The 15,406-nt window shown below is 40.4% G+C and overlaps 1 protein-coding gene and 1 non-coding gene across 3 annotated transcripts; both read left to right on the plus strand.

The window, feature by feature from the left end:
- The first annotated feature begins 1,560 nt into the window (after window positions 1-1,560).
- Window positions 1,561-1,648, plus strand: trnar-ucu. The gene is given in 2 exon segments: window positions 1,561-1,597; window positions 1,613-1,648. It is a non-coding gene; the product is annotated as a tRNA-Arg (tRNA).
- A 307-nt stretch (window positions 1,649-1,955) lies between these two features.
- On the plus strand, window positions 1,956-15,338 carry LOC120720194 (oxysterol-binding protein 1-like). Of its 2 annotated transcripts, XM_040009820.1 has the most exons (17): window positions 1,957-2,324; window positions 3,593-3,765; window positions 3,868-4,076; window positions 5,199-5,361; window positions 5,608-5,719; window positions 5,865-6,048; window positions 7,330-7,447; window positions 7,770-7,827; window positions 8,019-8,183; window positions 9,590-9,835; window positions 10,347-10,467; window positions 10,707-10,810; window positions 12,235-12,330; window positions 12,687-12,874; window positions 13,061-13,296; window positions 13,416-13,454; window positions 13,627-15,338. In XM_040009820.1, the coding sequence occupies exons 2-17, from the start codon at window positions 3,629-3,631 to the stop codon at window positions 13,767-13,769; spliced, it is 2,319 nt and encodes a 772-aa protein (XP_039865754.1). In that variant the 5' UTR covers window positions 1,957-2,324; window positions 3,593-3,628; the 3' UTR covers window positions 13,770-15,338. The 2 variants fall into 2 exon arrangements, with proteins under 2 accessions (XP_039865755.1, XP_039865754.1); XM_040009821.1 differs by lacking the exon at window positions 13,416-13,454 and having other exon boundaries at window positions 1,956-2,324.
- The last annotated feature ends 68 nt before the right edge of the window (window positions 15,339-15,406 follow it).

Raw genomic sequence — 15,406 nt, forward strand, 5'->3', positions numbered from 1 at the left:
TACAATGTAAAGCACCTTGAAGCAACTGATGTTGTGATTTGGGACTGTATAAATAAAGTTGAATTGAAAAAAAATATCATTTGTCACTCTTGCTCAGTGGTGTGATGGTGTCTAAAAAATAAAATAAAATTTCAGAAATGTTTCTAAAATGGCTGCATTGAAACAAGCTGTATTTTATCTTCTTGATGCACGCTCAATTATCCAGGTAAGTAAATCCCCAAAAGGTTGATTCTGTTCATCTGGATGTAACGTTTTTAGTGGGAGAAATGTTTCCTCACTCATCCAAGTGACTTCTTCAGTCTCAGCTGACTGCAGGTTTCCCCAATCTACATTTGCATAATGACTGAAACCAGCCCACTGAAGGAACAATGGGCTGACCTCCGAGCCTATTGCCCAAGGATCGGGCCCCCGACACAAACAGAGTAATATAGTATTAAGTGCCAAGAGGATTGCCATGATTTATTTATCTGGGAAACCAAACAACCTCTAGCGAAGCCAATATCACGACACAGAAGAGCTACCTTGTCAGACCAGGACTCTGCAGTCTATTTACACCTACAGGCCAGTGGACACTCTTTCAATGATGAGGATGTACACATCCTGGACAGGGAGGAACGCTGGTTTGAGTGGTGAGTCAAGGAGACCATTTATGTGAAAATGGAAAGCCATCTCTGAATCGAGGAGGCGGGCATCTTTCACCATCTTCCAATGCTGTGATTGCAGCCATTCCCCAAATCTGTGAATGGTACTCATGGCCATTGATCAGTGGTCTTTGATCAGTAGTTGTTGATCAATGGTCATGAGAATCTGCATATTAATGATCAAGGAACTGACCTCCAAGCCCACTGTTCCTTCAGTGGTGCTAGTTTCAGTAATTGTGCAAATGCACTGTTTATAAAATTGGGGAAACCTACAGTCAGCTGAGACTGAAGAAGTCACTTGGATAAGTGATGAAACGTTTCTCCCACTGAAAATGCTACGTCCAGATGAACAGAATCTACCTTTTGGTGAAGCCGTACTTTAGTAGAATTAGAGATTGCATTTAACAGATCTTGTCATTATTTGCAAATAAAGTACAGAGATTTTTATTTGTGTTTGTCAAAGTAAATTTGGTTAAAATCCAGTGGCTTCTCATTGTCACCAGAAATTGTGGTGGTTTTTTGAGGGTTATTCAGGTTAATGCAGCATTGTAGCGCCATCCAGTGTTTGATATACCATATTGACGCACAGAGATCATTTTCTTTTTAAAAATCCCAGGTGTTTCCCTAGGTTCCCCACATTCAGAGAAGGCATAAAAATCTAAAAACATGATAAAATATGAAAAAAGAAAGCCTTCTCTAAAACGATAGGGTGAAAATGAACGTTTTTTGCTTGGTATTGTCTGAAAGGATGTTTCAATTCTGAAGCAAGGGCTCAGTTTCACATTATTTATACACAATGTACGCTATATTACAATACTCACAACCCCAGAAATCACAATCTAAAACCTTTGACAATATCACCCCCGAGTTCGACCTATTTACACTATAAATACCATAGTGTTCAACATGTGCAACAGGTGGCTCCGTGGCGCAATGGATAGCGCATTGGACTTCTAGGCATAGATGCAGACATTCAAAGGTTGTGGGTTCGAGTCCCACCGGAGTCGCATTTTTGTACTTCTTCTGGAAAACTTCGGCCAATGTTTATAGTCACCTGTATTATATACCACTACATGTCACGAATGTCAAGCGATTACAAAACAGTGATTGTAATTATTAAAAAATCGCAATGTTTTATTGCCTCACGGGTAAATGTCTATTTTTTTCCTCTCAGTTGCGTTACACTACCATGTAAAGTCATTGTTGGTGGAATAAAGTATTAACCGTAGTTACCTTAACTGTGAACAGTGTAGCGACTGTTGCTTTATAAATGAATTAAATGTGTCAAGATGGGTAGTTTGGCTTAATGCTAAACGTAGTTAGCCATAGCTGCGTGTTTCCACACGGAGACCCATCACTGCTGCACCGGGTGTAACCAGCAAGCTAACATTAGGCTAGTTAGATGTAGCTAGCTAGCTATAGATATTTGTGGGTGTACGCAGCTGTAGAATGAACCTTATACACGCAAATATTGAGGGGCAGCAATAAAACGTGTTGCTGCCACTTCGTTTTAAAGTCGCACTGTTGTTGCCGTCGACGTCTTCGATCTGTTTGTTTGCCCCATTAGCTGCCTTGTGTTGGTCTGTTAGCCTCCTCAGCTAGCCAGTGTCGTATGGGTATCAGAGTTAGCAGTGACTTCACCCGGCTGCTGGTTGCCTGATCTTTCATTTTGGACACGTCAAGGTAAACATTTAGCCATCGGCGAGTTTGAAAGCTAGCTAGTGATGAAGCCAATGTTTAGCATTTGCTCTTCTTCGCAATGCTTTTTAAATATGCAGACACTAGCTAAATAACTTGGAACAATCGTGTCAGATTGAGTTTATTCACTTTAAGCTCCTCTCAGCGATGAATTGTTGTTACCGACACTGTCATTTATCTTAACTGGGGCTAATGTAGGCTAACCTCTGTTGTCAAGTTCGTCAGTATGTTCAGATTTATCTGATTTATTTATCCAGTTGCTGTTGTTAAAACCTGTTGTTGTTGTTCTGTTTGCCCCTTAAATTACAGTAATTTTCCCTAAAAGAGAATTGGACTGAATTAGACTCAAAACTGTTAATATTTGGACTATTTATCAGTAAGAAGACAAAATAACACTAAAAGTTTTTATTCACAAGTCAGTTCCGTCTTTATTAATCTCTTCATCAGGCGAAAATAATAATTAATTTTGGTAAAACGTGTCACGAGTAGTCGGTATGTATTGATTTCTCGGCCGACCTTTGACCTGTCATTCCACACTCAAAGATCAGTGTTGACACTCATTAATAATCAATAATAAAGACTTTCAGCTTGTAAGTAGGGTTGTAGTCAATGAAAAGAAGTGAAATTGTTTGTGTTTAAGAATGTCAGAAAATGTGAATTTGACTTCACACAGTTCAAACTAACATTAAATTTGGACCATTGGTTTAAAATCCAGAGATATTCAGGTGTTTTATATATTCAGGTTATATAACAACTGTTAAAATTTACTTTGTAAGAGCTCAGTGAATTACATTTGTGGAACTTTTTATATAAAAAAAAAAAAACGTGTTCTGTCCATTGTTGTGCTGATGAAACAAGTCACAATACTAAGACTGTATTTATATAGCACCTTTGAAAGCAGAGGTTGACAAATGACATTGAGAGCTAGGGGGGGAAAAAGGTAATCAGAAGGTGAATGAAATGCAAACATGTTAACCAGAAGGCTTCACATGGGGGCCTAAAAAAACAGGATGAAAGCATGTGATTTAAAGCAAGATGCTGTTTTTGCAACCTTAGTCCTCAACCAGATTGTTCCAAACCCAGTGCACCCACATTGCAAAAGCAATTTCAGTTAAATTAAAGCCTCGCCTGGGGAACGCAGAGAATGGTCACACCTGAGAATTCAAGGAACTGGCTCCTAATTGATTCACCGAATCACTGTATCAGCCAGTCTTGTTATGTAAATGATAAAACTTTCCATCTTCCCCCTCAAGGTCCCTCCAGTCTGTAGCTTAAGTTTAGGGGGTGTGATGTCAGAAGCCAAGACCCCCACTCCCACTCCTCCTGGAGACACATACAAAGGATGGGTGTTCAAGTGGACAAATTACATCAAGGGTTATCAGCGGAGGTGGTTTGTGCTGAGCAATGGGCTGCTGTCATACTACAGGTACACCTTTCTGTAGAACACTGGTATAGTTTAAGGATATTTCTCTTTTCTTTTTAGTTACTTTTTATTCCCAAAGTCAAATGAGGCTCTTCTGATTATTAGGACCCAGGCAGAGATGGGTCACACGTGTCGGGGCACCATCAACTTGGCTACAGCTACTATCACTGTGGATGATGCCTGCAACTTTGTCATCTCCAATGGAGGGGCACAAACATATCACCTCAAGGCCAGCTGTGAGGTGGAACGTCAGCGATGGATCACTGCCCTGGAGCTGGCCAAAGCCAAGGCTGTCCGCATGCAGGCAGAGTCAGGTAAAACAGGCTTAAGGGGAATTATTTAGTGCTTCTGTACATATTTACACGCATGTCCACTTTGTTAGGTACACCTTGTGTCTACTGGGCTGGACGCCCCTTTTCCTTTGAACAAGATTCAACAAGGTGCTGCAAACATTCCTCAGAGAATTTAGTCTGTATTTTCATTATAGCATCGCACAGTTGCTGCAGATTTGTTGGCTGCACATCCATGATGTTTAACCACACCCTAAAGGTGCTCTATTGGCTTGAGATCTGGTGATTGGAGTTCATTTGAACACAGCGAACTCATTGTCGTGTTCAAGAAAACAGTTTGAGATGTTTTGAGCTTTGTGACATGCTGTGTTATCCTGCCAGGCAGTGTCCTAGATGGGTACACTGTGGTCATAAAGAGTTGGACATAGCCAGCAGCAATACTCAAGTAGACTGTGGTGTTTGAATGATGCTCAGTTGGTACTATGGAGTGGACACACTCTGGGAGCTTTAGTAAAAACACCAGCAGCGGCCTGAAACATTGAATGTTGCAGCAGAAATCAAGTCTCATCAGGTCAATGTTTGTCCCAATCTTTGATTAGCCAATGTGAATTGGAGCCTCAGTTTCCTGCTCTTAGCTGACAGAAGTTGCACTTGGCCTGATCTTGTGCTGCTGGAGTCCATTTGTATGTGATGTTGGACGTGTTGTTCCTTCAGAAAAGCTCTTCTGCACACCTTGGCTTGTAAAGAGTAGTTATTTCAGTTACTGTTGCTTTCCTGTCAGATGAAGCAGTCTGACTGTCCTCTGACCTCTGACATCAGAAAGGCATTTTTTTGTCCAGAGAACAGCTGCTCACTGAATATCTTCTCAACAGCCATGACACTTTCAGAGTCTCTTAAATCACACTTCTTCCCCTTTCTGATGCACAGTTTGAACTTCAGCAGGTCGCATTGACCAATCCTAAATGCACTCAGTTGCTGCCATGTGATTGGCTGATTAGATATTTGATATTAACAAGCAGTTCAACAGTGTACCTTAGTATTTATTTATTTATTTATTTAAATAATTCACAGGACATGAGAACTTTTTTTTTTTTTTTTTTAATCAGATATTTTATTTTCCTTTCCTTTTGTTTGATTTCCTAACAGATGACTCGGGCGATGACTTCCCTTCATCGTCACCACGCATCACACAAGGTGGTGGGTCACAAAATTCAGAAGTCCAGTCTGCTCTCAGAACCCTGAGCAACAAAGTGGAGGATCTGAGCACCTGCAACGATCTGATCTCAAAGCATGGCTCTGCCCTCCAGAGGTCAGACTTGAACCCATTTTGCCTTGCTCTTTGCTTTAATCTTCAGGCAACAGTCTCATTTATGCCTCATGTCTCTACTAGTCTACTATGTGAGCTCTAAATTTGAAGTTATAATTCTGTAGGTTTGGTAATTCAGTGCCATATTCAGATGTTTTGTACCATTTGCAGAAGAGTCCTGTTATAAAATCATTGATGTGTAAATTGACTACATATTGTCCAAACATCCAAAGTTCATATTTTTTTCAGGTCATTAGCAGAACTGGATGGTTTACGTCTGACTGGAGAGGCTGGGGATAAGATTCGCCAGGTCACAGAAAGAGCCACTCTGTTCCGCATCACCTCTAACGCCATGATCAATGTAAGTCTGACATCCTTCTTCAGTGTGTTGACCTCTGAGTTTTTAATATATAATGTATATATACCAGAGAAGACCTTGTCTATGTATTACTGCGCAGCTTTTCAATGAAACACATTGAAAAGTGTTTCAATGTTATGCTTCTCAGGCGTGCCGAGACTTCTTGACGCTCGCACAAACTCACAGCAAGCGATGGCAAAAGGCCCTGCAGGCTGAGCGGGAGCAGAGAGTGCGGCTGGAGGAGACTTTAGAGCAACTGGCCAAACAGCACAATCACCTCGAGCGAGCATTCAGAGGAGCCGCACAGGCTAATGCTAGTCCAGACAATAAAGGTAAGTTGTGATTCTGACAAGATAACAATGAAGGATGATGCACATGTCTATTGACATTCTACAAGAGTGTGAGTTAATGTTTTCAGAAAGTTTTTATTGTAATACCAGCACTTATTTTGTAAATCTTACTTCTGACCTCCATACAATAAGTAAAAAGAGTAAACTAACCCTGAAAATAATAAAAACTAAACTAAAACAAATTTTTCAAACAACAAAAACTAAACTGAAATATGAAAATCGATTCTGAAAACTAAATGAAATTAAACTGAATTCAAAACCAAAAGTCAAAGTGAAATGAAAATAAAATACTAAACTATTGTAACTCTTATCAGGTACATGTGGCGTACAACTCTTTCGAAATCAAAGATGTGGGGCCACCAACTGTTTGCATTCGACTTCGATTTCTGAACAAAAGTGTGTGAATGGGTGGATGATTGCGTATAGTGTAAAGCGCTTTGGGGTCCTTAGGACCAAGTAAAGCGCTATACAAATACAGACCATTTACCATTTTCGATTTCTGAACAAAACTCATTAAACCTCATTTCCCACAGAGATATTTTTCAGTGGTAATCCAAGAGCCTGTGAAAAATTTCATTGGCTTTTTATTAGGGGAACCAGGGAGATGCTAACTCCTGGGTGACCAAGATTTTCTGTGGCTGACATACGAGAGTCCTTGTGATCAAGCACTTAGCAAGAAAAATAGAATCAAGATGTGAAACTAAAAGAACATTATCAGTTTTAGTCTCATTAAACTTTTTAATTACTCCATTATTCACTAAACCCCAATTTGAAATCCCCTTGGCAATTATCAGGTAAATGTTAAGTCAAGTTTTACAAGTAGCAGTACCCGTGATTACCTGATTCTGATTCCATGTAACCAGATGTGAGGAATTGCAACTTCCTGTTTTGTTTGTTTGTTTGTTTTAAATTTTTGTTTTAACACTTTGACACCTCTGATTCAGAGCATTTAAACTCCAGGCCTTGAGGGCCGGTGTCCTGTAGGTTTTAGATCTCACCCTGGGTCAACACACCTGAATCAAATGATCAGTTCATTACCAGACTTCTGGAGAACTTCAAGACATGTTGAGGAGGTAATTTAGTCATTGAAATCAGCTGTGTTGGATCAAGGACACATCTGAAACCTGCAGGACACAGACCCCCGGGGCCTGGAGTTTGACACACCTGCTCTATATTACATGTTGTTTTATTGTTTTTGTGATACCTGGAGAATCATCTTTAAGTTTCTGTATAGGGAAAACTTAGATGTTTGTTTGTGTTAAGGTGCTGCTGGGCCAGGAAAAGGTGAGGCCAGTGATGAGGATGATGACAATGAGTTCTTTGATGCCATGGAAGAAGCCCCCGAGTTTATCACTGTACCTGCGGACCCCCAGTTTCACAAGTCTGTATCTTTCCCTTTACCCGTCGGTACAGATTGACAGATGGAGTTAGTTGGGGGTTTTCCCCAAGACTTTGTGTGTGGCTTGTCTTTGTTTTTATATATTTAGACCACTTCCTTGTATCACATTCCAGTATGTATTTATCTTAAGTCAATCAAATTGTGTAATGACAGAGTGTGTGTGTGTGTGTGTGTGTGTGTGTGTGTGTGTCAGGTCATTTTTTTTAAGCCTCTCTTTCCTCATATGTGAAAATACCTGATTAACTAGTAACGTTCACGTCACTAACAGAATCTATTTGCTTTTTTTTTTCTCTCTCTCTTACAGAAGGTCAAGCAGTAATATCAGCGGCCTCAATAGTGAATTGTGTGCAGATGATCAGTCGGTAGGCCTCATTCTGTCCGAATCATTGAAATCTTATTATAATGCTGTATCCCATCTTTTAAAATAACAGTCTGAATGAAAAGCTGCAGTAGGACTGGTGTTGTATGTATATTCTTTATACATGATTTTGTTGCTATGGTAATAAATCAAAAACATTTCCGTTTTATATTGATAAACGTTTCTGCTTCTTAGCTTAACGAGGAGCCTCTTGCGATGAACCAGGAGTCCCCCTCCCAGGAGCTGGTACCCTTAAAGAAGAGGCGGACACGCATCCCAGACAAACCAAACTACTCCCTCAACCTTTGGAGCATCATGAAAAACTGCATCGGCAAAGAGCTGTCTAAGATCCCGATGCCTGTAAGGATTTCTTACTGAACGTCAGTCAGAGTTACTGAAAGCTTGTTGTTCTTCCATGTGTGCTTCGTTGTTTACCTGTTGAAGAAGACGTCTGATCAGCTTCATTTTGGACAGTCAGACTCAAAGAGTTTGAGTGTTAAAATATTTGTGTCTTACTCATAATATTCAATTAATGAAAGATTTGGGTGCTTTTTAACACCCCTCCTACCCCAAGTTAAAACCACATTGGAAATATGGTTTGTGTGCGTTTACAGTAAAAATACAAAATCTACGATAAGCTAACCGCATCATTAAATGCCACTGCAGTGCCTCCAAAATGTGGCAGCAGTCAGTTCAGTGTGACGAAATTGGAGCGTAGATACTGATCCCTGTCCTTTTTCCGCTGTAAGGGTTGTCAGCATTCTGCAAGAGCTTTTGAAGATCTTTATCGGCAAATCTGCCCAGATTTTGTTTATTTGTGAAATCGACTGTAGGTCACTTGTAGGATGTGGGCCAGCAGAGTTGTCTAAAATGAGCTACCATCACGGCTTTTTATAAGAGCCCAGACAAACTGATTTGTCAGACTGATCACTGCTGAGATAAATAGTCACATGTTTGATTTGGCTTTGTTCTGTCAACTTATCACTGCCATTGTGTCGCCCTGCCCCCACTCTAACAATAAAGAGTTTTGTCTCTGCCACATTACAGAGATACTTTGACATTGACACATGTCGACTTCCTGTAGCTTAGCAACACTACCCGCCAGGTCACTGCTGACCCATCTATGGTTGTGGTTTAGAAAATGGCTTGGGCTTTGCTTAAGCCAAAAGTTAAATTAGCAGATTTTCAGAAACTGGCAACACAGGTTTTCTGTTAAAAGCTTTTCTATTTGGTCTTTCCAAACAGAAGACGTTACCCAAACCATACCTGTACCTATCTAACAATCTACACATATATACTTTTACTGAAGTGACACTACATAGCGAGTGTCAGTGTGTGTGATGGGCCTCGCTCACATTGAGTGTAGCAGAGTGGAGACAGATGCATATGCTGACAACAACTCTTAAGGTCACTGAAAGCGTAATAAAAACTTTCCAAGAAGTGAAGAGGGAACACAAACCTGACCACAGTTTGTGGTTAAGTCACAAACTATTGCAGCAAGTGTGAAATGGCTCAAAAACTGCTGACTCTTTGCTATTAGCTTCCTCTGTGCTAACAAAGCTCTCCCAGAAGGAAGCAGTGCACTGCTGCAGATGCACACAGGACAGTATAGAACCGAATTGAACAGATCAGCCTGTGGTCACTTCTACCCAGTCTAGCTTTTTGAATCAGGTTCAGACCCACATCTTAGCCATGTGTGAGATTCGTTGCTGGAATTAATACATAACACAAATATAAAAGTAAATTTCAAACATTTTGCTTTCTAGGTTAATTTCAATGAGCCCATCTCCATGCTGCAGCGGTTGTCTGAGGACCTCGAGTACCACGAGTTGCTGGATAAGGCCGCAAAGTGTCAGAACTCTTTGGAGCAGATGTGCTACGTGGCCGCCTTCGCAGTGTCTGCCTACTCCACCACAGTCTACCGCACGGGAAAGCCTTTCAACCCTCTGCTGGGAGAAACGTATGAGCTGGACCGCAAGAGAGAAAGTGGCTATCGCTCCCTATGTGAGCAGGTGAGGGAGGAAAAAAACCAAGAGAATGGAAGTTTTCCAACCGAGAACTGTAACTCAAGAGAGAGATTGAATGTCAGAAAGGAGGAATTAAAAAAAATTCCACTGACTTGGCATTAGGAGAGAATCTTGCTTCCTTTTTCTGCGCAGTTGGGGTTGAACATGCTGGCAGGGAACCAGAATTATCATTATTTTTTTTTTAATATGGAGACATGAAGTGGCGACTTTTTGATTTAAAAAAAAAAAAAAAAAAAAAAAGTGTCATATTTCTGCCCCTTGTCGTAAAATACACAAACCTAAAACAATCTAAAGTCACCGGTTGATCCTGAATAGATTATTTGTAGAGGAGGAAATCAAATGGTGTGTGTGTGTGTGTGTGTGTGTGTAAAAGCTGTCATGTCACATGTCAGATTTATGAGACTAAATGTCAGTCACATCTATTGGGGATGACTCAGACTCATGAAGAATAGGACTTGATGTTTTGTTGCATCAGAAAAACATTTTCTCTTTCCAGGTGAGTCACCACCCACCTGCTGCTGCACATCATGCTATCTCTGATCGTGGCTGGACGTTGAGACAAGAAATCACAGTTGCGAGCAAGTTCAGGGGGAAATACCTCTCCATTATGCCTTTGGGTAAGAGGCAAACTAGGTTAGAAAACAAAGCATACCATTCTTCCATAGTGTCAAGGACAAAAGATGTACACACAACTATCATCAGAATTTATAAGTGACTAAAGAGTGTACCAGCCCACACCTTTCTTTAGTTGAACCATAAAACGGTAATTACTAATGAACAAAGGTTTTGCTTTGCTTTTTTTTTTTTTTTATTTTTTATTTTTTAGTTTGTTTCATATTTCTTTTCTTCGTCACAGGCACAATTCATGCAGTCTTTGAGAAGAGCAATAATCACTACACATGGAAGAAAGTTAACACCACGGTGCACAACATCATTGTCGGAAAACTTTGGATCGATCAGGTGAGACGCTCGGACACGTCGTTGCAGGGCCACAGGGCCTGATCTGCAGAGGAGGCAGGAATGAAGAGCAAGAAAGGATCTGTTATGACGCTCCTAACAAGGAAAAATAAACATGGGTTTATCTTTTACAACCAGCTTTGCCACGATATGATTGACATGATGTCTTTTATGGAGAGACAATAACAAGTTCTCATGCTAGTAACATTAACAAAGAAGTGACATTTGAATAGAGTTACTGACGCCTTTAATCACTTCAGTGATTCACAATGACATTAATATGCAGGGTGGATACCAAAAAGAAAACGCACAAAGAAAACTTTTGAAAGGGTTTACTTCAGCACATCCGTACACTTATGTGATCTCCTGCATGTACATGTTAGTCATCAGAGATCTGCATAACTCATTCTGTGCAGATTTTTATGCAGGGTGCCCTTCCCACTACTGCCCTCCCATTTATTTGGCAGTTTGTTTAACAGCTTTAACTCACTTTAACAGGTCAGGTTCTCGATTGGTTTTCAAGTTTCACTTGGTAGCATCTGGGGTTCCTCAGGGCTCTGTCCTTGGTCCATTACTCTTTAACCTTTACGTATTCCTGCTTGGTCCCATCTTAAAGAATCGAAATATCATTCTTATGCAGATTAAACATAGTTGTACTTATCATTTCCCTCTGATGTAACCTCACACACTAATGATTGATTAGACTGGATGTCTAAAAACTTTTGTAATTTAACAGAGAGGTGATGAAGATATTTGTTGTCAGAGACTATTTTTCTAAAACACAACAAGCAACCCAGGAATCTGTACTGCGGTCACTTAGTTGACTTACAGTTCAGTACAGAATTACCTTTTAAAGTCCTTCTTTTTGTTAATATAGCTCTCTGTCTTTAGGCCTCCCGGTACACCTCTGACTTAGTGTCTATAACAAGGTCAAACCTCTCAGGTCATCAGGGGCAGCTCTTCTCACTCCTCTCAGATTTAGATTCGAGTGTGCTAAGGGTGCTTTCTGTTAGTGCTCGCCTGTTCTTTGGAACAAGCTGCCTGCTGACCTAAAGGTCAGTTGCAACTATGCCTGCCTTCACAGACAGACTCGGGATTTTACTCTGTGTGTTTGTATGTGTTACCGTGTATTTTATTCCTTTGCAAAGTCTGATTTGTTTTTTATTGGTTAATCGCAAAGAGTTCACATGTAATGAAATGTGCTATATAAATGAATTTGCCATGGCTGGTTGCCATCACATAGCATTAAAATACCCTATTTCTTTGCTTCCAGTTCAAATTTTTACTCTACAGATAAAAAGTAGAGTAAGAGCATTGCGTTGCAGCATTTTAACTTGAGTGTGAAGTAAAATTTTTATCTAGTCGATATCATCCCCACTTGTGATTTTTTTCCCTCCTCACTGTGTATCCCTGTGTTTCCCTTCCAGTCTGGTGAGATAGACGTAGTAAACCACACCACCGGAGACCGCTGCCACTTAAAGTTTGCTCCTTACAGCTACTTCTCCAGAGATGTAGCCAGAAAGGTGAGAAAGATGCAGAAGACTTGAATAGATTTAGTCTGTTTTTCTCTGACTTGCTTTGAAAGAAAACTCACACACAGTAGGTGCATCAAGTTTGAACCAACAGACAAATTTTAATATACAGGCTTTTCTTTGCCTTTATGACATTATTTGATTGTGTTAGCTGCTTTTACAGTCTCCTTTTTTGCTTCCTTCTGACAAAAAAAAAAAATCCTTTAGCAGGAAAATGAAACATCTTACGGTGTGTTATGATTTTAACCAAACTGCTGTCGTCAAATTTGTGCTTGTGCTCGATGGATCACGATGCTCTGCTCTTCCGTTGGCTCTCTGTGGGAACCTCCCATCTCTTCTGTTTTTAGGTTACAGGTGTGGTAATGGATAAAGATGGAAAGGCACACTACGTGCTGTCGGGCACATGGGACGAGAAGATGGAGTTCTCCAAGGTGATGCAGAGCAGCCGAGGAGGCGAGAACGGCACTGAGGGCAAACAGAAGACGGTCTATCAGACCCTTAAAGCCAGAGAGTTGTGGAGAAGAAACCCTTTACCGTAAGTGCTGTTTTAAAAAGTAAAACCGGGCCGTGCTGCATTAGTTACGATTTAGAGGTGCGCACACAGCTTTCTGAAGCAGAAATAAACATTAGACCTAAACATGGATGGCATCAATGCCAGTATCAGGGTGTAGTTTTGTGTGACTGAAAGCGCTGCTGTGCTGTGCTCTGTCATCCTCCTCAGCGATGGAGCAGAAACCATGTACTACTTTACTGCCTTGGCCTTGACCCTGAACGAGCCTGAAGAGGGCGTGGCTCCCACGGACAGCCGACGGCGGCCTGACCAGCGCTTAATGGAGGAAGGTCGCTGGGACGAGGCCAATGCCGAGAAGCAGCGGCTGGAGGAGAAGCAGCGCACCGCCCGCCGTGAGAGAGAGAGGGAGGCCGCAAGCCAACGCACCTCGAGTCAATCAGAAGAAGGTTAGAATCGAACTTGTTTGTGCTTCACTTTTTCTTTACTCCTCTCCTCTCTGCATGGGGAAAATCATGGAACAAAGGGGTAAAACGATTCTCTGTGATCCCCTTTTTGTCTTCCAAAGCTGTCGATGAGGACTCTGTTACTGATCCCTCCTTGAAAGGCAAGTATTCCTTTCTTTTTTTTTTTTAAGATAAAAATCGATTAAACTGTCACCATTTCATGTTTAAATTCATGTTGCTCTAGTGAGAAGCTCATTAACTTTCTGGGAATCTTTTTTATTTTTATTCCCCCCCCCCCCTCTGTCCTTCCCTCTCTCCTTCCCTCTCTTTCAGGCGCACCTCATGACAGCTATCTTGCACTTTGGTTCGAGCGCTGCGAGGACCCAATCACAGGTGAGGAGATTCACATCTATAAGGGAGGCTACTGGGAAGCTAAGGAGCACGGGAGCTGGGAGAGCTGTCCCAACATCTTTTGATCTTGGCATTGACTGCAAAGTGCCGTGAAGAGACACCATCAAAAGCCTGCTGTTCCCCTTCTCTGACGGCTGCTCCCCTCCAGTTGCTCTCTGTTCTAAGAGATCTCCAGGACGGTCACTGCTGTCTGATCCACAGGGAGAGCAGGGTTTTCTCTCCCTCGTCCCATATTTGGTTTCCCCCTCATTGCTGTCACATATCTGAGAGGACTGGAATGAAAATTTCTTTGCTGTTTGGGTGCTTTTGTGTTTTTTTTTTTTTTTTTTTTTTTTTTTTTTTCTTTCTTTCTTTTTCGTTCTTTTGTCCCGCTGAGCATGAGTGGGAGGATGTGAAACGAGCAGTGCTTCCAAATCAAGTTTGCTCAGTCTTTTCAGATCAAGAGTGTTTGATTGAGGTGATTCGGGTTTTATTTTTTGTTTTTTGTTTTTCCTGTTGTCACCCATAGCATTATCTGCTTTGGTAATAACTCTAGAAAAAAAAAAAAGGGGGGGGGGTAAAACCTGATTAATATATACATTTATATACAGGTATGATTAAAAGTAATTTTCATTAAACTGTCAACTGGTGGCCTTCAAGACATTAGCAAGTTTTCTTTTGTTAATCTCTGATTTAGTGTCTTAACGTAATGAAGTGAAAGTTGTAGCGTGCTCGTATGTATGACTGCTTATCTGCTCTTCCATCACTTTACAACAGGGCCACTGTGCAGTGTGCTTTAAAAAAAGATGACCTTTCACACTATCATGTTTGTAATTAGGTTATTTTTCTTTACCAAGGCCTAGTGGGAAGTATGACAGTGAAAATTGTAGTGTGGCAAGGCCTAAAAAAACCTTTCTTTGCCTTAGAAATGAAGAACCTGCACTTGTATTTACGTCCCACCTGAGTGGATACGATATTTACATTTGCTGCTGGTTTCTTGTACAAATTATGAAGACGTAATTAAGAAATGGGGAAAATTGTTGCAAATTGTCTCACATTATAACTGTTTACCTTAATAATAAATAATAAAACTACCCCTTTTTTTTTTCACAATGCTGGAATAATATTTTGACATTTTTGTTAATCAAGTGAACGGTAACAAAGTTTACTGTAAAAAGACAAACAAAAAAACAAAACAAAAAATGGTTTTAAATAGTGCAGGATACTTGCTGTGCTCTTGTATTGACTGTAAAACAGACAAATGAGTGAAGAAAACATTAAAAAAAATACATGTTCATACATATGCAACTACATGTTGACACCAAAAACACAGGATATATGTATGTGTGTGTGCGTGCGTGTGTGTGTGCATTTCATAATTTTGTTTGTTTGTAAGTGTACTTAAAAAGTGAAGAATAAAGAATTGAAAATCATTGCAAATAACTGATTTTATAAATGTATAGAAATTCATATTGTAGTAGTAAGGTAGACTTCTTTTCCCTTGTATTTTTGGTTCCTCATAATATTGGTAGGCTGTCTTCATTTTCCAAAAAAAGGGAGTTTCAGTACTTGACTCAGATGGGCGAGGGACGTGGCATTGTTCAGTATTTTGTATTAACAAAGAGAAAAACTGAAATAAATGCTCTAATGTCAAACAGCACCTTTATACTGTTTTTCTTTAATCTGCATTCCAGGTTTTCATTCTTAAGCTCCAGATCTTTTA

This window comes from Simochromis diagramma, unplaced genomic scaffold (assembly GCF_900408965.1).
Source record: "Simochromis diagramma unplaced genomic scaffold, fSimDia1.1 OVJJ01000274.1, whole genome shotgun sequence".
In the NCBI taxonomy this organism is placed as follows: domain Eukaryota; kingdom Metazoa; phylum Chordata; class Actinopteri; order Cichliformes; family Cichlidae; genus Simochromis; species Simochromis diagramma.

What these genes read in the sequence shown, in the direction of transcription:
- LOC120720194 (XM_040009820.1), top strand. Translation starts at nt 3,629, where the DNA reads ATGTCAGAAGCCAAGACCCCCACTCCCACTCCTCCTGGAGACACATAC. An exon ending in TGCTAGTCCAGACAATAAAG is followed by an intron (nt 6,049 to 7,329) that starts GTAAGTTGTGAT and finishes GTTTGTGTTAAG; the next exon opens with GTGCTGCTGGGCCAGGAAAA. An exon ending in TGGAGAAGAAACCCTTTACC is followed by an intron (nt 12,875 to 13,060) that starts GTAAGTGCTGTT and finishes CATCCTCCTCAG; the next exon opens with CGATGGAGCAGAAACCATGT.